General features: G+C 31.2%; 5 protein-coding genes across 6 annotated transcripts; 3 read left to right on the top strand and 2 right to left on the bottom strand.

Moving 5' to 3' along the window:
- The first annotated feature begins 537 nt into the window (after positions 1 to 537).
- Positions 538 to 5,782, top strand: LOC148239365 (E3 ubiquitin-protein ligase COP1-like). Its single transcript, XM_088193918.1, has 3 exons — positions 538 to 616; positions 811 to 920; positions 3,245 to 5,782. The coding sequence occupies exon 3, from the start codon at positions 3,251 to 3,253 to the stop codon at positions 5,345 to 5,347; it is 2,097 nt and encodes a 698-aa protein (XP_088050044.1). The 5' UTR covers positions 538 to 616; positions 811 to 920; positions 3,245 to 3,250; the 3' UTR covers positions 5,348 to 5,782.
- Positions 538 to 11,364, top strand: LOC148239364 (cytosol aminopeptidase-like). The gene is made up of 11 exons (XM_088193930.1): positions 538 to 616; positions 811 to 920; positions 7,644 to 7,801; positions 7,876 to 8,049; positions 9,751 to 9,907; positions 9,970 to 10,082; positions 10,141 to 10,311; positions 10,523 to 10,673; positions 10,748 to 10,938; positions 11,018 to 11,182; positions 11,245 to 11,364. The coding sequence occupies exons 1-11, from the start codon at positions 581 to 583 to the stop codon at positions 11,304 to 11,306; spliced, it is 1,488 nt and encodes a 495-aa protein (XP_088050056.1). The 5' UTR covers positions 538 to 580; the 3' UTR covers positions 11,307 to 11,364.
- A 1,217-nt stretch (positions 11,365 to 12,581) lies between these two features.
- LOC148239363 (uncharacterized) lies at positions 12,582 to 18,286 on the top strand. Of its 2 annotated transcripts, XR_015810908.1 has the most exons (7): positions 12,582 to 12,820; positions 12,902 to 13,057; positions 13,123 to 13,213; positions 13,287 to 13,496; positions 13,565 to 13,679; positions 17,935 to 18,062; positions 18,131 to 18,286. XR_015810908.1 is itself a non-coding variant. In XM_088193962.1 (6 exons), exons 1-6 carry the CDS (start codon positions 12,684 to 12,686, stop codon positions 18,253 to 18,255), a joined length of 834 nt encoding a protein of 277 aa, XP_088050088.1. In that variant the 5' UTR covers positions 12,582 to 12,683; the 3' UTR covers positions 18,256 to 18,286. The 2 variants fall into 2 exon arrangements, 1 of the variants encoding a protein (XP_088050088.1); XM_088193962.1 differs by lacking the exon at positions 17,935 to 18,062.
- On the bottom strand, positions 18,278 to 19,646 carry Roe1 (grpE protein homolog, mitochondrial Roe1). Its single transcript, XM_088193977.1, has 4 exons — positions 19,542 to 19,646; positions 18,909 to 19,248; positions 18,670 to 18,825; positions 18,278 to 18,599 (listed from the first exon to the last, which is right to left on the bottom strand). The coding sequence occupies exons 1-4, from the start codon at positions 19,628 to 19,630 to the stop codon at positions 18,492 to 18,494; spliced, it is 693 nt and encodes a 230-aa protein (XP_088050103.1). The 5' UTR covers positions 19,631 to 19,646; the 3' UTR covers positions 18,278 to 18,491.
- Positions 19,647 to 21,009: 1,363 nt separating this feature from the next.
- Positions 21,010 to 23,938, bottom strand: LOC148239361 (uncharacterized). The gene is made up of 5 exons (XM_088189703.1): positions 23,727 to 23,938; positions 23,082 to 23,308; positions 22,835 to 23,020; positions 22,601 to 22,769; positions 21,010 to 22,533 (listed from the first exon to the last, which is right to left on the bottom strand). The coding sequence occupies exons 1-5, from the start codon at positions 23,805 to 23,807 to the stop codon at positions 21,106 to 21,108; spliced, it is 2,091 nt and encodes a 696-aa protein (XP_088045829.1). The 5' UTR covers positions 23,808 to 23,938; the 3' UTR covers positions 21,010 to 21,105.
- Positions 23,939 to 25,233: the final 1,295 nt, after the last annotated feature.

Raw genomic sequence — 25,233 nt, 5'->3', positions numbered from 1 at the left:
AAGATATTTTGTGTATAGCCATCGAAAATTGAACGTACATTTTTGTTTAATTCAAAAGTTTAATCTTATTGCCATAATTTTTTATTCCTTATATTTTTGAAATTTGCGCGTTTTAAAAAAAATGATGATATTCCTTCGGATGCAGCTGAAGATAAGGCAGTTATACATATATTTTATCAACAGACATAATAGTCGAGTAAAATAAACATTAACCATATCCATTACGTCAAAGGTGAAATACTTTTAGAGCTATTCAATATATTTTTATATTTTTTGCTGACGTATTCTCCTTCGCTCTACATTGAACAAAAATGGACTCCTGTTTGTTTCTCACTGTCACAATTCTACTGCCCCCCCCCCCCTCCTAAGCTGTTGGCAATCGTATTTTTTCCAGGCATGACAAAAGAGATTTAAACATATAATTGATTGACTTTGTTTAATATTAATTTTCCATCTCACGAAATATATCTATATACAACTACTGCAACGAGCGATAAATTAGGAACGGCAATGTTGCAAGAAGAATATCGATGCGATGATACCACTGGCAACACTAAGACGAGGTGCGGACTTGGCCGATATGCTGGCGCGCCACTATTGTCATTCAGCTGCCAAGGTTTTCTTTTGCACAATAATGATCCCTGAGCGACACAAATCACCATTGATAAATATCGCACGAACTGTCCAAATTTCGCCATGCGTTGAATTCAATTTATGGCACATTTTTCATCTTCACTCTTGTTCGCTCTCACTTCAGTTCGACCGAACGATACTTTTGAACGTATGTCTAATTTTAATATTTTTTCTCAGAGAGGCTTGGTACTCGGCGCATACACAGATGGAGATAAGATCAAACTCACGAAGACTGCCGAAATCTTCAATTCCAAAATCGGTGGAAAACTATTGAACCACTTGAACTTGTGAGTATAGATTCGTATTGATTTTAATGTTGTAAAACTCGCGCTTTTGATACGCTGTGATGATTTTCAGTCTTTATGTAACATTTCATAACTGCTCTTTACTTTTAAATCGGTCTTCGTATACTTTCATGCAAGAGAAGTGTTCCGTTTTGTCGCCAGTGCAAAATTTTATTCGTCATAGCTAAGTTTTATTTGATAAATGTTATTATATGTATTTAATATTATGTATAGGGAAGAGTGTTATACTTTACGACAATTTAAATGAGCGAATATCAAAATCTATTTGGTGCCATTGTTAACTGTTACTAATATATTGGTCTAATCAAATTTAATTCTTAATTAATTCTTTACAATTCATAAGTAATGTTTCTTAGATTTATATAAATGAATTCATTAAAGATATGTGATTATCAAAATTAAACAAGGGTAGAAATTTCAGAGGTTTTATGGCTTAAAATAATCAACTTCATATTCTACGACTCTCAATCAGATACACGGTTGTGAATAAAAATAATAATATTTAGAAAAAATTATCAATCTTCTTTTTATTTTGAAATCGTATATTTCTCTATTACATATAAGGGTAACCTCAAACTTCTTTTGGTCCTCTATGTAAATTTTTAATCTGGCTTATGCATAAAAATTTAATTTATTTTTTAATTGAGGCGCTTTTCCTTTCTATGATATATCTATTCCTTTTAAAGCTAACAACTTTCATGACTTTGTGATGACTTTCAATATTAGTACATTGATGCAATTATGTTGGCTCCTTCCTCGAAACTTCTAATGACCGCACTCTGTGCTTGGTTACTTACTTTTCCGAGTATACAACATTAACCCCTTCCCGATCATGCCCGAGTTAACTCCGAAATTTGTATTTGTGAATTCTCATCTCAAAAATCTTTTTTGTTGAAAATTAAATTTGTATGAATATTTTAAAATGTTTGATAATGGTTGGATTTTTTTATATTGTTGCATAGAAAAGGGTGGATCCGTGCAAGACGTGTTTGCGTCATTTTTAAATAAGTATTGTGACCAGGAAGTGGTTAATACATTTATGATTTATATTTAAAAGAAATTATATATGCAGTCCACTGAGTAACACAAAGTCAAATAAAACTCTTCCTATTAATACTTTCGCGGAAACGTCTGCAATTGCAGTCATTTTTCAACATTTTTTGGCTGTTAAATGAGACACGTCTGCATATTAAAACCTCTGAATATACATAAATAATAATTAAATTTAGGTCAAGATATAATATACAATGAAAATAATTAGGTATTTAAAAAATATATATTTTTTACAAATTTTAGTTATATTAGTGTCCTAGAGTATTTTAATACGTTTTTTAAGTGTCCGCAAAAGTGTTAACCCCTTTCTGGTCATGCCCGAGTTAACTCAAAAATTTTTATTTGTGAATTCTCATCTCAAAAATCAGCAAATTTCTCTGGAAAATTATCAGTCTTTTTTGTTGAAAATTAAATTTGTACGAATATTTTTAAATGTTTTATAACGGCTGTATTTTTTATACTGTTGCATAAAATAGAGTGGTTCCGTGCTAGATGTGTCATTTTAAAAAAAGTATTGTGACTGGCAAGCGGTTTACTAGCCCTGTCTGTTTCTGAAGTAACGCATTCGTAATAAATCTCATCCATAATTGCTTGCCCCCCCCATGAGAAACTTATAGTAGACAATGCTGTTTGCTCAGCTTCTATGGTTTTACAAATTATTGTAAATTTTATCTAATAGTTTCGTTGTTTACTTAAGAGATTTTGGAGAGAAACTGTATGATTTAAAATAAAACAGCAATAATGTATATATTTTTTGAAGGTTAATTGTCTACCTTTTTGTTTTTCTACATATTCTAAATGCATTATGTATCTTATCAATACTTAATGATAGTAAAACTGTATTCTTCAGCAGCATTATAGGACTAGCAACCTTGGAGTTTATTTAAAAAATAATTGTAATACGCTTGGATTTGGGGAAATTAAAAACTTTAAGGAAGAATCATTTTTGAAGCCATTTGTTTTTGATGTAGATATTTATTTAACCCTTTGGAGACTTTTATCCACAAGTGTTCCTAAAATATATATCAAATATAAAGACAAACTTTGAGAATTATGATGTATATTACTATAGGTTTTGAATTCTTAGTTTTTCCTCTTGCCCATGTAATTGCAATTCCTTAGAAAAATATTATTCCCAAACCAATGTATAACCATTGTCCCAAACTACAACACTCTCCCCCATATGTATGTAGTTATATTGATTATTATGAAATATTCTCATTTTTAATAAATTTATAACGTATAATTTAAAGGTGAAGATGGCGTCGGGTCGCGATCATCTTCGAAATGTTTCTCCTTCGCATTCCGGCACTAGCAGCCTCCCGAGGACTGCTAGATCTCGACCGGCTGTACTTAACGGGATGGGCAGTTCGATCGAAGATAAAAATAACGATTTCCTATGCCCGATTTGCTTCAACTTGATCGAAGAAGCGTACATAACCAGATGCGGACACACATTTTGCTACTCGTGCATTTTCAAATCCATCGAAATCCACAGACGATGTCCAAAATGCGGATGCACGCTTGCTGGTCAAGATCAAATCTTCCCCAATTTCTTACTCAATGAATTAATCTCAAAGCACAAGATGAAGATGAGCATCGAGAGCTTGGGACAGTCCGGATCGATGACGGGCGACTCCGTTAGCATGAATTCGTCGGACGGTCTGCGTAGTTTCGTAGCCGCCGAGTCGCAGAATCTTACCATGCCCGACGTGGACGTGATGCTAGAGATACTCACTCAAAGAAAGCAACTTTTAGAAGCGGAATCGTGCGCTGCTCAAAATAGGCTGTTATATGATTTTCTCAAGCATTTATATCAGTTGAAAGAAGAGCAGAAGAATCAACTGATCAAAGAAGTAGCTCTAATTAAGAAAGATATGGATGAGGTGGAAAGCATACTCAAAGATGTACAGAGTAAATGTCCCACTTTAGAAGAAATCGTTAAGACCGATAGCTCAAATGCTAACGTAGTGGCCATAAGGCAGGAGATCGTCGATCTGATCGACACTATTGATGCCAATATGTTGCACAGAACGGGCAGTATTGCAGAGCGTCCGAACGATTCCGGAATGGAGTCGTCTTTCGGGTTGGGTCAAAAGGTGGATCATAGTACGTTGGCGGCTAAGAAACGCAGGATGCATGCACACTTTGACGATTTTGTACAATGCTATTTTAATTGCCGTTCGAAAGATCTGTATTTCGGAGCGGACGAAGAGTTTTCGAGTCAAGATACGATTCCGGATCAAACAGTGACGCAAGCCGATACGGAAAGTGTTTTAAACGAGCGTCCCAATTCTGGCGATCAACAACTGCCTCACGTCAGTACTTGTTCAGGACTGGACGTATTCCGCGAGAACTTAGTCAAATTTTCTAGATTTAAAGGACTGAGGCCGTTGGCTACTCTGTCATATTCTAGCGACGTAATCAACTACTCAACGATAGTATCGACTATTGAGTTTGATAAAGATAATGAATTTTTTGCCATAGCTGGCGTCACGAAGAGAATAAAAGTTTTCGATTATAATTCTGTAGTACGAGATATGGTAGACATACATTATCCTTGCATCGAAATGACTTCGAGTCATAAGTTATCTTGCGTCAGCTGGAACACTTATCATAAGAGCATTTTAGCTTCTAGCGATTACGAAGGCACCGTGACTGTCTGGGACGTCACCACGGGACAAAAGACTAAGACGTTCCAAGAGCACGATAAGCGTTGTTGGAGCGTGAATTTCAACGCAGTCGATGTTCGTTTAATAGCATCGGGTTCCGACGATGCTCGTGTAAAATTATGGTCTTTGAACGTGGACCATTCGATAGCTACTCTCGAAGCTAAATTCAACGTTTGTTGCGTACGATTCAACCCGAAGAGTTCCTGCCATCTAGCTTTCGGCTCGGCAGACCATTGCGTCCACTATTATGATCTTAGAAATTTGAAAGAACCGCTATCGATATTCAAAGATCACAGAAAAGCAGTGTCATATGTAACATTTTTGAACTCCGAAGACATAGTCTCCGCTTCGACCGATAGCCAGTTGAAAATATGGAATATCAACTCGCCGAGATGTCTCAGATCTTTCGTCGGACACATAAATGAGAAAAACTTTGTCGGTTTGGCGACAAACGGAGATTATGTAGCTTGCGGTTCCGAAAATAACGCTCTGTATGTTTATTACAAGGGCCTGACGAAACAACTGTTTAGTTATAAATTTGACACAGTCCGTAGCTTTTTAGATCAGGACAAAAAGGACGACGAGCAAAACGAGTTTGTTTCTGCCGTTTGTTGGCGACAAAACACAAACGTCGTAGTGGCAGCCAACAGCCAAGGTACTATTAAAGTCCTCGAATTGATATAAGTGTTTTAGTGTCTTGTGATTTTTATTTAATTCAGAATTCCCCGATATACTAGAAAAAATATAGTATTCATTATAAATCTATAAACAATGACTCGAAACTCTTAAGAATATGCTATATAAATTGTTTAAATGCTTAATAATCTGTGTATATAATATGTGTATTCCTCCGATAAATCTTACCTTATTAATTACTTTATTTTAATATAGTTTTTACTATATTAACATGAACAAGGTTCAAGATTATAAAAGACCAATATGAATTTTTTAAAAATGAAAATTGTAAATCAAATTTTAATTATATGTATATTGTGTATATTACAAATTTTTGTTAATAATAAGTTATGTATGTAACTATTTTTATTAATTCGTTCCCTCAGTTAGAAGAGAGACAAAACAAATTTAACAATGAAATACAGAGATCTAAAAGTTTCGAAATACTTTTTTAAAAAATATTTTAAGGATTACTAAAACTTTATTTTCCTTTTGATCTAATGTAACGATCTCAGTGATCCTTTCACTTTAAAAAACTTTGTCTTTCCAGAATATTGTTAGGAATTTATCACATTTTTTATTGAACCTTATTAATATCGGCAACACACACCTCCCTTTAAATTGTAGAGAAAAAATAGTATATATAAAAAATAAATTTGTGGGTGAGTCAAATGTAAATCTTAAATACTTTTTATCTCACAAATTATTGAACGAAGAAGTTATTTACCCTTTGGATGCTAAACAACTATATACGTCGTCGTTTGACAATGGTTTGACAAAGTTTGACAATGGCAGAAAACAGTTTTTGTATGAATTTATTTATAATATTGTATAGGAAGAACTGATGAATTTTGTTACAAAGGGTTAAAAATATTTTTCTACATATCTACATGTGTCTATGATTTTCAACATGATTTTCTACATCTCTATGATTTTCAAACAAGCTTTTTCAATAGTGTGAAAAGGACCTGGATAGAGTACAGTAGATGTACAAAATACAGACCTTGATTCCTCATCTTGCAAACATTTTGTGAAATCAATAACATTAACGATGGGGTGTATCTATCTATATCTCATCTTCTGAAGGGAAGTTATTTAATTCACAATTACTCATGATGCTCTCAACTGCTGCAATGATTGATGCCTTATCTAACCGAGAAGAGCGCTACAGAACTCGCTCTGTTTAAGAAGTTTCTAGTCCACTTGTACACTTGCTAGAATGACAGACATGCATCACCATACTGAACTTTCAATTATCAATGATTTTCAGTGGGTTTCGCCCCCTTACTTCTGTTCTACTTGTATATTACAAGGGCAGCAGCCATTAAAAGCTATGTTTCAATTTTTATTGCCGTCTTCATATGGCCATTATAAAAAATATCTAAAAATATATTCAACTTACATATAGATTTTAACTTTTGACTAATGAAAATAATTTTTTTCTTTACATTTTACTACTAATTTTATTAAGTGATTATCCAATTATTCTTTATTTTTTATGTTCATTATTAGATTCAGTAGTGATATAACCCTGTAATTAAAATGCGTTAGAGATTTAAATACACAAAAAAATATAAATATTAGTTATATAATCTTACATTGTCTCTTTTTATAACTGGGTGATCGAAATGTCTGAACAATCAAAACATTCATTATTGTCTATATTTATATATGTATATATTGAAACATAAACTTAAGTATTATTATGAAATGAGTTTATATAATACATGAATACTTACAAATATATTTTATTAAAATTGTTGTCCAATAAAGATGTGTTTTAGCATTAATTAACAACAATGGCGCATAATGGTAAAATTGTGCGCACATTTTAAGGCACGTCAGTACTATGGTCAAAAGCATCGGTACCATTCGTGAAACTATGTTTTGGTATGTCAGTCGATCGTGTGTATACATCTACTCAATCAATTGTTAACAGCACCTAAAAGTTTTCTATTGTTTTTCTTGTTTACTGCGTCGATGCTTTTGACCGTAATTTAGACGATTCGTAAGACATTTACTGTTACGTACATATAGTGTTGATATTGTATTATTTATTACCCGACATGTGCACTTTTAAACCCGACCTTTGTTATTTTTAAATAAATAAAAACATATTTGCCAAAAATATAATGTCTGTAAAATGTACGTAGGTGTGAGATATGTAAAATAAAATTATATAAAATACACTCATTAGTTTTTTTGCTCCTTCTTTAAAATATTTTATTATTATTATTAGCAGTAAATGGGAGTATTTTTAATTACATTATCAAAAAATGTATTTGCATATTTATATAATTTTCAGTGGTTCAGCCCTTAAAGCCGGCAAATCAAGATTGTTTTGGGGTTTAAATAGCGATTTTCCAGCTGTAGCGCTCGTAGGGCTCGGATCTTCGAACGCAGCTTACAATGCTGCTGAAGAAATCGATGAAGCAAACGAGAATATTAGAATAGCCGCTGCAGGTATTAACAGAAAGATTCAGATAAACGGCATGCAATAGTTTTACTTGTTTTTATTTATTTTTATTATTTTTTAGCTGGTTGTAAGGCTTTAAATTCTGTCGGAATAACTGACATTTCTTTGGAAGACTTGGGGGGTGCTAAACATGCTGCTGAAGGCGCCAGCTTATCGTTGTTTAGCTATCAGGAGTACAAGAATGAGAAAAGCAGGAAGAAGATACCGAACTTCTTGCTGTATGAAGAGAATAAATGTAAGTATATAATATCCTTTCAAATTTTAAGAAGTTTACAGATAAACAGACATTTTTCACTTTATCCATATTGACCCTTTATCCGCGGATGACACTAATAAATGTCATCAAGAAAATCGCCAGTATGCATTGGGCACCTAAGGGTGTCATGAAACTTTAAGCCTTGTAATATGTTTTTTGTATAATTTAATGTTAAAAAACACTTTAATTTATTGAAATAACTTATGGTATAAATAGGTGTACCCCCCACAAAAGTGCGAAATAACGTTTAAAAATACCAGCCGTGGGCAAAGGGTTAAATGAGCTCTACCTTAAACTTTCTCAAATTTATTCCTTTCCTGCATGCGTATTACCAACCATCGTTATTGGATATTTAGCTATTTTATTATTCTTCTTCAGTACTACATTACAAATACGTCTATCCTTAGTCTCTACAGTCCTTAAAGTTCAAAATCATGTAGAAAACCACTGATTTTATTACACATATCACAATATGTTTTAATACTCAAACAGTTTTGATATTATTACTCCGAGTTTACGTCGATCATAATCTGTAATTAGTGCTCCCATGTATACCAGAACAGTAAACCAGTGATATAGTAAGTGATAACCACTTCCAGTCACAGTACAAATGATTAAAAAATATCTGGCATGGACCCACCCTTTCCTATGCAGCGGTATAACTAAATGAAGTTATGTGTAAAACAATTAAAAACATTTGTACAGATTTAATTTTAATCTAATTCGTACAAAAAAAAGGCTATGATAATTTTCTCGAGAAATTTGCTAATGTTTTAGATGAGAATTCACAAAATACAAATCTTCGAGTTAACTCAGGCATAACGAGGAATGTTTTAAAAATATAATACTATCCTTACGATATTACTACGAACTTCTAATATGAGTGTTGGTTAAAGTATATTCAAACCGAATTTTGGTCAATAGGAGGGCGCAAAAACAATTATCACTTCTCAGAAGTCAAAATTTCACATCAAAAGAAATAAAATCGTGTTGGCGCCGTTGCAGTGATGCAGATTTTTGACCTCTCAAAACGGGGAATTGTTTTTTAAGCTCTCTTATTGGTCAAAATTTGGTTTAGATATGTTTCGATTCTCTTATTTTTATAAAAAGTCTTTATATGAACACCGAGTCTTTATATGATAACCGAGCGTTTCCACTGCGACAGTAACAACACGATTTTATCACTCTCAACGTAAATTTTAATCAGGGAGTCCCTTGAATTTGGTCAGAAATTCATTTAGTGAAATACTATGAATCTTAATGAAGTGGAAATATTAAAAAAACGACCACTGACTGATCTACTTTTGCCCCCCCCCCCTCTGTAAAAAGCTGAAATGACGTCAGAAATATTTTTTTATAGTTTAAATGTATTATGTACATTACTTTTTTGTCTATTTTTTGGATGACTTATTATAATCGTTAGTTCAAGATTTTATTTTGTTAGTATTATTATTTTATTTTTTTATATTCATATAAATACTTAATTACATATTTTATTTCTGCAATTCAATAATTTAATTAAGTTCAAAAATTCATATTATTTTCTACAACTTCGCTTATTAGAGCTATCAGCTTATTTGGGACAATTTTTTGGGGTCCAATGTGTCCCGATTAAGCGGAATTGACTATAATGTATTATATTATATATCTTTAAAATTAAAGTTAAAAATATAATTTCAGCATTTTCTCAAGAATGGGATTATGGTTTAACTTTAGCAAACTCTCAAAACTATGCTAGAACCTTGATGGAGACGCCGGCTAACCAGCTCACACCTACTATATTTGCTGAAAAAATACTATCAGAATTTTCAAAACTGAACATAAACGTTAAAGCCAGGTAGATTTTAAACATAATATACTTAATCTAAAACAAATACAATTAAAATAACTATTCCACAGAGATCGAAAATGGGCCGAAGAAATGAAGATGTTCTCATTCCTTTCTGTGGCAAACGGATCGGCACAACCGCCAGTCTTCTTGGAAATGTCTTACAAAAACTCTCCAAACAAAGGTAGGATCAAATTTAATACTGTTAAAACAATATTGAATTTAATTCAAATATGCTTTAGATGAAAAACCGATCGTATTAGTCGGCAAAGGCGTCACATTCGATTCTGGAGGTATCAGTATTAAGCCATCCGCAAATATGGCAGCCATGAGAGGAGACATGGGAGGTGCTGCATGCGTTTCTGGAGCATTTTTAGCCGCAGCTACATTGAAATTACCTGTAAATCTTATAGGTATGCTTTTTATAATTCCACTTTTCATAAATACTGTTGTAAAAAATTGTAAGCTAAGATAAATTACGTTGTTATAAGATTGTATTACTAGTTATAAACTATAGTGATAATGATAAATACTAATAAAAATGCAATAAATTCTTCCATAAATGCATTGTTAAAAATTAACAACGATAGTACCTTAAAATGTTAATGTTTAATTTAATTTTAGGCTTAATTCCATTGACGGAAAACATGCCCGGAGGTAAAGCAACAAAGCCTGGTGATGTGGTGACGGCAATGAATGGAAAAACAATATTGGTGGATAACACAGACGCTGAAGGCCGATTGATTTTAGCAGACGCTCTTTGTTATTCGCAAACGTATAATTTAAAACAATAATCTTGTATTTAATAGCTTATGATTTTAAAATTTTTAGTTATATTTTTTGATATAGATTCAATCCTGCTTGGGTTGTTGATATTGCGACACTGACAGGAGCGATGCACGTAGCTTTGGGTGGCACTTCCACTGGAGCCTTTACTAAAAATTTATCGTTGTGGAATGCAGCTCGCGATGCTGGCGTTAAAACGGGTGATCGTTTTTGGAGATTTCCGCTCTGGAAGCATTATAAAAATCGTGTTACAGGTTATTAACAGAATCATATTGTATTCAAATAAATTGATTATTATTCTATTAATTACATAAACAACTTTTATCATTATAGAATTTCCATACGTAGACGTCCACAATGTTGGTAAGGGAAAGGGAGGTGGGTCATGCACTGCTGCAGCCTTTCTAGCAGAATTTGCACCGACTACTGCTCCTTGGATGCATTTAGATATCGCTAGTGTTATGGATTATTGCGAAGATCAACCTTATTTAACTACTGGTAAAAAATACAATATGATTTCCATGATGCGATTAATGCTAATGTATACGTTTTATTTATAGGTATGACGGGAAGACCAACGAGGACTTTGGTAGAGCTTATACAAAATAAAAATATTTGCTGAACTAAAACTAATTTGTATAATGCATAAAATATGGTAGAACAATAAATAATTGCATTTATGTGAAAATGTTTTTTTTCAATTATTGTAGAGTGTAGCTGTGTTGAAAATTAAACAAGTAAAGCAAATTTTGTGTTTCTCAAATATATGTATTTTTTAAAATTAATTGCATCTTTAACCTTTCATCTCATTGATACACTGAGAAAAATACTAAATGAGTTTCTTCAATAATAAATAAATTACACAAAGAAATTTTATTCTAATTAATAAATTACGTAAAGAAATTATATTATATAAAATATATTACTTTACAAAAAAAATATATACTGAAAGCCAGATAAAAATATATTTACATGAAAATTTACCCCAATACTTAAATCAATAAAGAATAAAATTTATTTAACATTAAAATAATTTAGAAAATTTGCGAACACGTAACAAAAATGGTTCCAAAAAATTTTATCATACAAGAAATACGATATTGCGCGCTGGTAATTTTGCACTAATTTATCTAAATGCAATGTAGTTAGTAGAAATTCCCAGCTGTAGTAGGTAATGGAGAATTACCAGCTGTTATGAAACGAAACCTTTCTTTTTCATTTCGCATCATTCAACGACTTGAAGAGTCTTAAGAATTTGTCATTAATCGCGAGGCCGTTTCCATAAACCCGCCTTGCACCGGCTCTGGCCGCAGTGCCGCAACTATTTTATACGCTTCCCATAAAATATTAAAATCTTCAATAAAGTAAAGACACGTAATTTAAGCCTTTACTCTTTATAATTTTTGCATATGACGTTCATTTTTCTAATTATCTCATCTATTCTAAATTTTATCTAAGTATATAAAAACTGTAATTTCAGTCGATTTTTTTTGTATTATCAAAAAAATCTCTAAATGAGCTAAAAAAAATCGTATTTTTTTTAAACTTACAATAACAACATTATGTACGATTTTAGCAAGTCAGCGAAATTGTGACAGTCTTAAACAAAATGTAGTTTGGCTCAATAATATATTATTACATAGAAGGAACGGAGGGGGGGTAAATAATAAAAAAAAAAACTGTAAAATTATTTATGGAATCTGCCTAATGAATTTTAGAATTTCTGCAAACTGTAAGGAGAAAATTTTAAAGTGTTTGTATATTTAACTACGATGTATAAAGAATAACTCATTTTAAATGAAATAATGTTAATTACTAGTGAATAATTATGTTAATATTTTGTAAATTATTATAAATAAATTTTATAAAATATTTGTTTCTGGTCAGTATTTAAATTGTCATGACCAAAACTTTAAACGTAACAGTTAACTGCGCTTGACGCTTGTGCTGGCGCAAAACTTTAAGATTAAGGTTTACGAACAAATTAGAGTCGGAAGCCATGTATCAAATTAATTCGAAAGATTTATTGATGGATAATAACAGTTTTATATCCGAAAAGATTAGGAATCTCGAAGAATCTATCAGAAATCTTCAAAAACAAGGGAGCTCTGTCGAAATTTTACCAATTTCCAATGAGTAAATACCATAACGTTGTATTCGATTCAAACACCATATAATATTGATTTAAATAACTTAATTCCACTATATGTAAAACAGCGACAGCTATGGAGAAGAACAGATAAGATGCGACAATTTCAACGATGGTGATGGCGAATCATATTCGGATCTTAACTACCGATTTTTGGCAACTAAAGATCTGACCGAAATCAAATTCAAGAATTTTACGTCAAAAAATCTACCATCACAAGAAGGGTAATGAATTATTTGATTTAATATTCCAAACTTTATTTTGAATATTTTTTTGTTTTAAAAAATAGCCTACCTCCAGGATTGTATCGTGAAGTTGAAACTGATGTAGTTTTCCATGATTACCTGGAAGCGTCCATCAGCTTTGTTGAAGATATAAATGTAATATACAATAATTTAATACCATTTTTATATTATTCCTCAATGGATAATGCTAATATTGATTTATTTTTAGGATACCAGTAAGCGGGTACTGTTTATGAAATGGAGCGTTTCTGAATCTGTGGCTCTTACTGAATTAGCTTCATTGCCAGGTGTAATAAAAAACGACTTACCGAGCTTATTTGCTAGGTTAAGAGAATATTCTCAAATGGCTCAAGATCGTTTCGAATTACTCAGTGAATTTTGTCATAAATTTGAAGGATATTGTTTATTGCAAAATAAGGTTTAGATAAATTTTGTTTCATATTTTTTTTTGTGTGTGACAAAATTAACTTATTTCTTGTATTATAGGAGAAAGGAATAACATTGAAATGGAGAGGAGGTTTGTTCACACTCATTTGGAATTTGCAGCTATCCAAATACAATGAGATCGTCCCCGTTTTTATCGTATATATAAACGAGAGAGGTATGTTATGCTTGTTTTAACCATAGAGTAAAGAAATAAATAGAGGCGGCGACGCGTACTAAAAAATCCTGCAATGAAAAATCAAATAAGCTAGTGTCTCGATTAGTCTCTGTGCATTCGACAAACATTATAAAATATGGCTTTCTGTTCGGTATTATCGAGCAAAAACAATGCAAAACAACAGAGGACATGCAATTTATCATTTCACAGAAAATTCTGCAATTATTCGTGTTATTTTAAGATTTTTTTTATTAAAAGTGACGCGTGCAAAACACGTCATTCTCCACGTGCCAACTAGGGCTGCACATTCCATACTTCGCATTTATATTTAATATCAAATTAAATATAAATGATGAAAATAATATTTATTAATAAATATTTTTGTCACATATTAAGGTCAGTAATATTATACACGTTTTTTTTTAGATTTCCTTTAGAGCCAAAATTGCGGAAAATATGGCTTGAAAATATTTTACGTCCTTATGGAACCCATCTGTAAAAAACGTCATCTGTTCGGACCATTTTGTGGATACAAAAGGTTAAAACTAAACTCAGTCCCTACAAAACCAACCATCGTATCCACTCCCGTCAAAGTCAATTTCGAATATTGATGCTTACAATTCAACTAAAAAATAAATTTATTACGAAAATTACATCATGCTAAGTTAATTTCAAAAAAACATGAAAATATAATACATGCATTAAGGCAGAAACTTGATCGTAGAAACCAAAAAATAGTTAATTTGGAAACTATAGTTAAATCATGATCAATCGATTCTCTTTTAGGTTCCAATAATAATAGTTTTATAAATCTAAAAATCGAGGAAGCTTGTTATCGCCGTCTGATGACGTTAAGAAAATTTGTTTAAAATGTGAAACATTTATAAGATATTTAATTAATCAAAATTGCCAGAAAAAATTATTGCCTAAATATAATAAAGATTATATTGTAAGAAAAATTTTAAAATAATTTTTAGGTGTAGGAGATATTTTTAAATCATTACAAATTCATATAATTTAACAAGCCCCTACAAGTAATCATTATTAGAGCTGTTGCTGATAAAAACGTAAATATTAGAATTCATTACTTAACTAAAATTAGCAATAGAGAAGGAAGCAAGTAATATTTACTCAGTAAGCTAATTCATTTTAAAGGATATTATTTATTCAAATTTGAATTGACCTCCATATTTACCTGTCATGCAAAAATTATAAAGAGTAAAGACTTAAACACCCGTGGATTAGGTCTACTGGAGACACCACGTAAAAAAAAGCGCACCATTTATTCTACCTCAACGGTGGTGCGGAAATGAATAACAAAATGTAATGATATTATAATAATTTATGATAATAGTAAATTAATAAAGAAAAATATAAATTAAGAAATTACAAATGTTTCAGCCCTATTCGTTTGTCAAACGTCACATTTCGTCCATCAGCGATCCAGAATACGCTACGATTTTTAATATGTATCACCGTCTCTGTCTATTTCTTTACTCTATGGTTTTAATATGAGCCGTTGAATTGAATATCTAAACTTTAGATATTCAACAGATATTCTTTAGATTCTAAAGCAACTATAATGAATTTTAACATTTTTTTCAAATTGAATTGGATTATCGGAGAAATTTATTTCAAATTATTATGTATTTGTGTATATGTGTATATGTAGTATAAAATATCTATTTGATTTTATATATTTTTTACAATCCAATTTTTATTATTTCAACAATAAGCAAAATAAAAAGATTTATATATCTTTAAATGATTTTCTATTTTGTAATACTTGACGAGGAAATCATTCATGTTAGTGCATTAGAATCAGTCAAATAAAATAACATGTTTATTTGATTTTTTTATCATTTCTGATGAAGTTTGTCACAAGCTTGTTTTTAAATTCGATATTTAAAACTGTATTGTAGTTTAAATATTCTCCCACCTTTATAATATAGTAGTATTCTAAAAAATCCAAGCCGAAGCCTTTTTATTTCTTGCAAATACCCTACAAAAAATAGCAAAAAACAATATAATTGGCTCTTATTTTTCTTCGGGTATTTTTGGCTCAACTCTTTCACTGCCTATTCATTAGACATGTTGATATTTTTCTCGTAATATCATGTATATTGAATTACTTTCGAAAAAAAAATCACTGCTACTAAATTAGAATTTTTTCGCTTAAATTGACCACCATGCTATTGTTTTTGTTATAATCGAGCAATTGTTTTCCATGAAACAAATCATCTTCAATAAATACGTGCTAATATATATATAGCTCAATGGCACTATTTATCTATTTGATAGCTACTATCTTTATTTTTACGATTAGTCATGTTTAGAAAACTATTATTAAATTTACAGAACATAATATATTTGCTTACAACTTAGTTGAGGAATCTCAATATTACAAATTCCAGATAATATAAGGTTTAGGCAAGCAAAATATCATTATAACAAAAAAAATAGTTGAGTTTCTGTGCTCTTAACACATTGCGTACGGTGTGCACAAATTTGTGCGTTTCGTCATTTTAACTTCATACGAAAAAAACCCACGTAAACTGCGTATTTAATGTAACGTATTTATTTAGGGATTTACCTACAGATGTTACTAATATCATATTAACTAAAAATAGTTAAAAAAAAGTAAAAATTCTAAATTCCAGAGGCTCAAAACTCGGGTAAAAAAAATTCGTTTCAAGATGTATGTTTACATATATAAATATATATATACAATTTTTTTCTATGGAATTATCTCACATATTATTTATTAGAAATAGTGAAATCACTCAACACCAAATTGCGAATCACGTATCAATAATAAATAAATATATTTAATTAATTTTTAACACTTCACGGTCGATTTACGCAGCGATATTCGCAAGACACCCAACCGTCCAATTTCGAACAAATGTAACGTTTCCGTTAGGCTAAACGCACGCTGTTATAAAAATGTTACCGAAAAACCCCACCTTATCGGTTTGATTCAGATAAAGATGGTAATTTTTTAGAGATATGTTTCTTGAAATTCTTATCTACAAAATTACAAAAAACCCAAAATATTCAAAGGTAACCGCATAAAAAAACGAAATGTTGAGCTAGACCTAATATCTAAGTACATATTATCAACGCGAAGCATTATAACAAAATAATCAGTGATTCTCAACTTTTAATTGCGTTAATTTATTTTACAACTTTTTGCATTATTATATTTTGTTAGGTTTACAATATATTTTTGTAATGCTTATTTATTTCGTACTCCTTCATTTATTGATACTATTTTCTAAGAAAAAAATTACAGTAAATCAAATTCAAAATTTTATATTATAAAATATAATGTTTTTTATTTATCATTATTTTCTGTTATATATATGTATGTAGAGGTATCGTGGGCATTTAAATGCAGATTCATCAATCCCAAATGTGATATTTTATAATATTATAATATTTAGACCTGAAATGATCCCGATCTGTTCAAAGTAAATAAACTGTTCTCAACATGTTTTCAATTACCAACACATTTAATACCGGGCATTATTCCTAAAAATGGAGCGTGCGACGGGGATTATTTGCGAATATTAGGACTTTAATTAATTTGTGTAACTTTCCAAGCACATTGGTGGTTCGAGTCTTTATTGGATGCGAGTCTTTATTGGATGTAAGTGTGCGTTTTTCATTATTTTAACACATTGCGTACCATGTGGTAAAAATACAAAAAGTGGTAAATATATAATATTAACGCAATAAAACGTTTAGAATCACTGATAATTTTTAATTATATTAAATATACTATATAAAATAATAATACATAAACAATAAAAGATTGCATTTAGCCATAGGCAAACGTTACGTTTGTTCGAAATTGGACAGTTGGGTGTCGTGCAAATATTGCTGCGTAACTTGACCGTCAAGTGTTAAAAATTTGGAATTGATTGTATAAGTCACAAAATTAGATATTTTCGGTTTTTATTATAAACAACCGTATTTTATCATCATTTTATTACTATATTTATTGTTTTTATTCAAAAATATATATATTTGGTTATTTTAAACTAAAAATTATATTTTATTTTATTGGTACGCGATCCACAGTTTGACGTTTACTGATTTTATCATTGCGAATACAAAAAACGATCATCATGAATCTGTTTTTAAAATTTGACGTTAAAACGTTGACTAATTAAAGAGTTACGATGTTTTAAAAAATAAGTTTGTATCCTAATTTTCGCAAATAATCCCCGCCGCACGGCTCCATTTTTAGGAATAATGCCCAGTATTCAATGTGTTAACAAAAGGATTGCCAAAGAGCCATCAATTTCACATGTTTAAAAAACGTTTTCTATGCCGACACTGTTTTTGTAAAAGGGGCAGCAAATGATAAATAAATCGGTATATATTTAAATTTGTATTAAATATTTAAAAACTAGATATTAATCAATACTATTTATATTTTACAGAAGTCGAATTCATCAGAGAATCTAGTTCTATATTGGAGGAACTAACCAAACCAACTCAGACCACACCTGAGAGAAGAAACACTTTGATGGAATTCGGAAATTGTGCACTCTCATGTCAAAATTAAAATTCATTAATATAAACACAAATTTATTAAATCCACTTTTTTATTTCTAAAACATTAAGGTACATCTTTTTTTATAAAAAAAAGTTTATATGTATATAGCATATTATGTATGTTCACAAATAAAGATAAAGGAATGCACATTCGTTAGAAATTTCATATTTGAACAAATTTGTAAGATCTCTACTGTGAATGGCATAAATGCTCAATTTATTAAATTTTCTATTAACTCAAGATTGTTATCCTTTAGCGACGCCGACGAGGGCTGGTCTTACGCATCTCTCTTGTAATTTATAACCAACTTTGCTAACTACAACTACCGTGCCAGGTTCAGCCCCATCAACTTCCTAAAATTTAGTTTATTAAGTAAAATAAAAATATAATCTATATATGATATTTATAAAAAAAATATATTACCTGAACAAAAAGAGCCTCGTGGAGATTAGGATTGAACTTCTCATGAATTGGATTAACAGGTTCTAATCCGTGTCTTTTAAACACTTGACGCAATTGCGCTTCTGTTAACAATAGTCCATCAAATAGACTTTTGAGATGAGGGTTATCTTCTCCTACCTACAAGCATTGTATCATGAAACACTGAAATTGTTATTATAATACAAATATATATATATATATATATATATATATATATATACCTGATCTTTAGGTACGCTGTCTGTGGCTTTTGATAGTGTGTCCGCCACTTCGAGCAAATCCTTACAAAAAGATTGTATACTAAATATCTTAGCATCTTCGATTTGCTTGTTCATACGCCTCCTCAAGTTTTCACCATCAGCGAGCGCCCGTTTGTATTTGTCTTCCATTTCACTGCTCTTTTCTTTGTACAAACCTAGATCTTTTGCGAGACCTTCTATGTCTCCTTTTAATTTTCTCTCAATTTCGCTCATATTCATATCGGCTTCTTCATTTTCATTCGTTTTTACTCCTTCAGTACTATATTTTTTCAAGGTAAATTGAAAACTAGTCGGTAAATAGCTAAAATATGGAAAATACTACATTAAATATTTATTTTATATATATATTATAAGATATGAGTTTCCCTTCCATCATAAATTTTTAGGAAGACATTCATAAAAAATGACACATTATGCCATAGAGGAAAGTTAGAGCAGAATTAAAAACAATAAGCTGGTAACTCTTCCAACCGGCCAATATGATGTAATGTTACGAAATATAATGTTAAGATTGAGATATTATTTTGAGGTTATGTTCACGCATTGACGTATACTAAATTAGTGGAAGACGAAAGTATAAATTGAAATACTTACGGTTGTTTATGAGTTTGCAACGGCCTGTGGCGGAGAGCCGCGCAACCGCGCCATATTGCACGTACACCCGACATAGTCTTAAAGTTCATCTGTCAGATTGCCAGTGTTGCTACACATAAAAAAGTTATGCATTATAATATTCAAATTATTTAAAAAAATGTATATATACTTTAATATTGGCTTATTATTATTTATATCATTAAAAAAAACAATAGAATCAGATAAATATAAAATTTAAAACATTTTTTTAATTCATTTCATTATGTTGTAAAATTGTGAGCACACGAGGGTTTGCCGATCCCTACACTAAAGTAAAATAATCAACGTATGATAAGATATTTAAAAAATGTACAGTTTGATAAATTAAAAAAATTGTGATTATTTTATTTTTATTAAGTTTTATATCAATCACATTTGTTGATATTTATAGGTAATTTTGGCGACGGGTGGCAATTAGACACAGATTGAGCCGCTAAAGTTTTAAACAGTCTCTAAATATAGTTATGAGACTTTAGAAACAACAAGTTAAAATAAAATGAACACATTACAAAAGATATTCGTTAATGTGCTTAATTTTTTTGCAATTGGATGAATCGACGGATATCAATGATATTACTCAAGTGCTAGCTTTTATAATAATGTTTTTCTACTAATGACGAACTGTCGGGGATGATTTTATTAAGAGAGAGAACTCGGGTTCAAAAAGTACATAACCAATATACAGTTGCCATTATCGAAGCTTGTTTCAATCACAACCGATGGCGCAGCAGCAACGGAAGACGCTGCTAATGAATATAATGTATAATGTCATAGCAACGAATATTTTACAAATATTTTTAGTTATCACTGCATTATATATTAAGTAATTTTATCTAGCAAGAGACTTTATACAAAATGTGTAATGGATATTGTTTTTAAGATTGTACTTGATTAGAGGAAAATCTTTTTAATGGCGAATTTTCCAAATCTGCTCTTATATACAAATGTGAGATGGTTAAGTCCAAGTTTTTAGAAAGATTTCGAATTTTGTTGGACGAAATCATCCAATTCTTGAATAAAGAGAAGATGATTATCAACATCTGCTAGACCAAAATTGGCTATGTGAATTAGTTAGTATTCTTGACTGATTTCACAAGAATATACGTATATATGAGAATTTCTATAATAGTTTATTGGTTCTAACAATGTATGCATCACTGGGTAAATTTAAGTGAATTGATAATGCCTGAACTTTGAAGCGGGTTATAGCCAATTGAAGTTCATTGACTTACAAATACTGTTCATAATAAACGCAAGATGGGATGCGTGTTTTAAATATATAAGAAATACAAAATCGAATGCTTGCAATTAACTCTTTTCCTTATTCCGAAAATTTTAATGACTTATGCTTATATAATTTCAATGTCATAAGCATCGATTCTCTATTTGAGTATATTTTGTAACTTTACTTCGCAAAATAAACTAAAAATTCATCAATAATTTATTTATTAAATTAAAAATATTTTTTATATGGATCAAAAAATTATTAGGTAAACAATAAAAAGTACAATAATTATTCACTTATTTATAATTCGTTTCCAGAATCACTGGATACTTCTCCGTCGCCAATGAAAACCTCTTCGTTTTCTTCGAGAAATTTGCCTTTTCCTGAATTTTGAATATGCAACAGAGTCGCCATGGCCATGTTTGTGCCGAATCTATATTCGACAGGTTGTAGGTCTTCATCGATTGATCGATCGTCATTAGTATCATTTGAATTTTTATACTCAATATTTTCATTCTTAGGTGGGTGATTCTTTTTTCTAGAAATTCTATACTTTCTTATGTCTCGTAATAATTCAGATTTTTCAAAATCGTTAAATTCTGGATTAGATCCTTCGCCATTAATTTCGGCATCATCGTCAGTCGTGCAATCTGAAACATTTGCCTCGTACTTATCTATTTTTTTTTCATCGGCAATGTTCAACGTTTTGGAAGAACTCTTATCACAATTAGCTTCTACATGTATATTATTTTCATCGTTTAGATACAGCTTATTATTAACAATTTTGTTATCACTGTCAACATTTTTTAATATTAAATTATTATGGCATTTAACTTCTTCAATTTCTTCGCTATTAGTGCATAAATTTGGCTTATTTAAAATCTGTGATTGCCTAGGAAAATCGGGAACTTTTCCCTTATATTCAGGCATAGTATTTTCAAGCGCTATAGCTTCTCGTTCCCTCATTATATCTTCCCTTTCGACTAGTTTCACTTTTAATTCGTCAAGCACAATTTTAGTAGTGTTAATTTCTTCCGTTCCCGGAGCGGTGGAAAGATCTTTCACCTGATTTTCGTCCCGATCATTATCGGTCTTAATAAAATAGAAAACTTGATCTTTCACCTCGATTTCTGTATCTTCAGAGATGGATTTTATGTTCAAAGTGTCCGTGTCTTCTTCTTCGACGGCTGGCAATTGCAGTTTTTGGACGGCTTGTTCTAAAATTTTAATTTCGGCCATTTGAATTTTCTTCAGTTGCACCGATATGGTTTCTACGGTATTGAACGACTTTATTATTTCCTTTTTCAACTTTGATAAATCTTCGTCGAAGACTTGAGGAGAAAATTTTGATTTTGCCTTCCAACACGCCTCAAGAAAATTATCTATCTCGTTGCATTTCATCAACGCAGATTTTATTTCCGAGGAGCACAGAACGACATTAGCGTGCACTTCCGAATATATCCAAGGATCTCGGGTAATTTTAGGTAAGCCCTTCGGAAGCATGTCTTTGTAACTGTTGTCTTTGAAGTATCTGTAAGCATTATCTAAAGATGCGAAGTATTCGCCTACTAAATTATTTAATGCGGGAAAAACTTCCGAATGGATCCAATAAATCTTTTCGTTTCTATTTTGCTCCATGTGGATGGCGTAAGAAGAAGGAGTTAAATGCGCAATTGCGACGTATTTTAAAAATGTCGATTGTAGAATAAGATAGAGATAGTGAAACTTCTGAAATAAAAAATAAGATCGGTACACGCATTTGTAAATATACTATTGCATTGATTATGAAACTTACTATAATCTCGTCGTTATGATCTTTTGCATTTTCAACGGAAATTTCCGACGACGGAGGCATCCATACAAATAGCGACTCGAGAGCGACATTAAAATTCCGAAAATAAGAACACAACTCTTTCTGTTGCTGGATTAGTAGTGTGTTAATTGCGTATGTAGGTACAGTTCGTCTAAAATCAGAAAGTACACAATTGATTTATTTAAAAACGTATTATTACAACGAATAAATGCTTACGGATTCTTATTTTGGTAAGACTGATTTCTAACATAAGCTAAGCATTTTCTCAGTAATATGGTGTAACTTGATAAAGTTTTCAAAAGTTTTGCGAGCGTATTAGGAATCATGTATCGTTGTACGACTGGAACTGCGGCACCCGTCGCCGCCCAGCAAATTGCTCGGACAGCATTTCCTCTTGTACTTCTGTAGAAGATTCAACATTATTACAATAGCAAAAATATGTTATAACACGATTATGACTTACATAGACGATCTTAGAGGTATTGCAACAATAGAGATTCCAACGGCGACGGCAGATAAGATTTTTTCTCTGGTCGACAATTGGAAGAAAATAATGCGACCTTTATCTCCCGGTTTCCTATGCTTGAGGGCATCCTCGATTTGCAGCGCATCTTCCACGAATAGCGCATCCTCCTTGAACAACAGACCAATCTCTAAAATTTTGATAACGTTTCTCTTGCAGTGCGGGATCTGAAACCAAAAAATAAACTTTAATCTTTATCGATCATATTTGAAATATTAAGGTGACCAGATTTTGAAAACATCAGAGGAGGACACTAAAAATAAAAAGGCCGTCCCCGAATGTTTTGTTCGACGAGAATAAATTGATGTGGGAGCTAAATAAAAGATCATTACGGAAATTTTTGTTTGAAGAGGAAAAAATGTTATGGGACCTAAAAAAAACGATGATTTCAATAATTTTGTTCAAAGACCATCTCAGAAATTTATGTTCGAGGAGGATGAATGACAGATCGCTGAAGGAGCTAAAACAAGTCCCCTCGGACGTTTTTGTTCATGGAGGACAAAGAAGGGCAATATTTTTGTGGAGGTCAATCCTCCACAAAAGAGGGCGTCTGGTCACCTTAAAAATATGCGCAATCTAACAAACCATGTTGGGGTGAAAGTTTGACTTTAACCATCTTAGCGATAAACGCGACGTCGAAAAGCAAGGGACGACGATGTCCACCATTTATAAAAGCGATTAGAACTCGACGCGTTAAAGAAAAACACGAACGCTCTACATTCACGTCGTTTAATCGCTCGCAGATATACGCGACGGGAAAAACCGCTGTCAAAGTTGACAGAGCATATTACGATGTTAGGCCTTAAGCAGTACAATAACGTCCATGCAATTTTCTCTCATAATTCGGAAGGTCTAGAATCTAGAATTTAGATTCTAGATTCTAGAACGTATTAATTTTTAGATTGACTTACAACGCCTTTATATATTTTTCACAAAATCACCATACAGTCGGTGAGCTTAGGGAGGAGCTTCTCGATTCTAACAATTTAGTGTCTAATCTCATCTCATTTTTCTGAGTTTACAATATTCTTTCTATTTTTGAATTAGCTCATCAGTGAAAAAAGATGGCATTCTATTCGTTTATTTATCACATACATAATTTCTTTCTTTTTTTAATTCACAATACATTATCCTTGTCATAACGTCATCGACATAAAAAATCAGCAAGCTTAGCATTCCACAGACGAAATTGTTATAGTCCTATGAGTCTTTTAGGCACAAGAATATTTTACTTGAAAACATTAATATAAAATAATAAAAGTTTAGATAATCCATATATATTTAATTATGCATGAACAGTTAAAACTCAAAGATTTATTTTATACGTTATTTAGAAAAAAGGTAAGCTATTAAAAACAAATACGCTAAATCATAATTACAATTTTTCTTTAAAAAAAATAGCAGCTTAATAAAAAAACATAACATAATATTGTAATGGCATTTTTGTAATAATACAGAAATGTAGTTTTTAGCCCTGATAATAAATAATCTCGTTATTGATGACCGTAAACAATTTAAATCTAAATTGCTGCGAATTTATTGAATAGGTATGCATATTTTCGTCCGAACGTCATAGTTGTAATACGAGAGTTATTTACCTCAATGATCTTAAGTTTTCAATTGCGTCAACGTCATGCGCTTAAAATAAGGTTATTAGACATCCTGATCAAAAAATTTACCTTCATTTGTCCTCCTTGAATAAAAATTTCCAGAAGGATCATTTCTTAGCTTTTGCGGAAAATTGTTATTCTTTATCCTCCTTGGGCAAAAATTTTCACTAGGATAAGTTTGGTTTGAACAAAAAATGGAATTTTCGCAACTGTCAAATTGAGTTTCATATATATTTTAGAGAAGCATATAATTTCACTAGGGTCTATCAGTTAAAGTTTTTTCGCTAGTAGAAATATATATCTACTTGTGAGAATACATTTGGATTTCTCTAGTGAAAATATAATTTTACTAAAAAATACACATTCACTGTAATATTTACACATCGCATGTAAATAAATAATGGTAAATGAAAATATATATCTACCGGTGAAAATTCCATATTTTAAAAAATGTTTTCGGGATAGATTCTAGACTCTTTTAT

The sequence above is a fragment of the Plectrocnemia conspersa genome, unplaced genomic scaffold (assembly GCF_051122295.1).
Source record: "Plectrocnemia conspersa isolate PC_06_02 unplaced genomic scaffold, ASM5112229v1 ptg000001l, whole genome shotgun sequence".
NCBI lineage: Eukaryota > Metazoa > Arthropoda > Insecta > Trichoptera > Polycentropodidae > Plectrocnemia > Plectrocnemia conspersa.
This window is presented reverse-complemented; position numbering and strand designations above follow the sequence as displayed.

Coding starts and splice junctions, on each gene's coding strand:
- Roe1 (XM_088193977.1), bottom strand. CDS start 19,630: ATGAACTTTAAGACTATGTCGGGTGTACGTGCAATATGGCGCGGTTGC. Junction 19,249..19,541: donor TTGCAAACTCATAAACAACC/GTAAGTATTTCA, acceptor TCCATATTTTAG/CTATTTACCGACTAGTTTTC. Junction 18,826..18,908: donor ACAGCGTACCTAAAGATCAG/GTATATATATAT, acceptor CAATGCTTGTAG/GTAGGAGAAGATAACCCTCA.
- LOC148239363 (XM_088193962.1), top strand. CDS start 12,684: ATGTATCAAATTAATTCGAAAGATTTATTGATGGATAATAACAGTTTT. Junction 13,058..13,122: donor AATCTACCATCACAAGAAGG/GTAATGAATTAT, acceptor TTTAAAAAATAG/CCTACCTCCAGGATTGTATC. Junction 13,497..13,564: donor ATTGTTTATTGCAAAATAAG/GTTTAGATAAAT, acceptor CTTGTATTATAG/GAGAAAGGAATAACATTGAA.
- LOC148239365 (XM_088193918.1), top strand. CDS start 3,251: ATGGCGTCGGGTCGCGATCATCTTCGAAATGTTTCTCCTTCGCATTCC.
- LOC148239364 (XM_088193930.1), top strand. CDS start 581: ATGCTGGCGCGCCACTATTGTCATTCAGCTGCCAAG. Junction 7,802..7,875: donor TATTAGAATAGCCGCTGCAG/GTATTAACAGAA, acceptor ATTATTTTTTAG/CTGGTTGTAAGGCTTTAAAT. Junction 10,939..11,017: donor TTATAAAAATCGTGTTACAG/GTTATTAACAGA, acceptor TTATCATTATAG/AATTTCCATACGTAGACGTC.
- LOC148239361 (XM_088189703.1), bottom strand. CDS start 23,807: ATGGTGGACATCGTCGTCCCTTGCTTTTCGACGTCGCGTTTATCGCTA. Junction 23,309..23,726: donor CAAACTTTCACCCCAACATG/GTTTGTTAGATT, acceptor TTTTGGTTTCAG/ATCCCGCACTGCAAGAGAAA. Junction 22,770..22,834: donor TCTTACCAAAATAAGAATCC/GTAAGCATTTAT, acceptor TTCTGATTTTAG/ACGAACTGTACCTACATACG.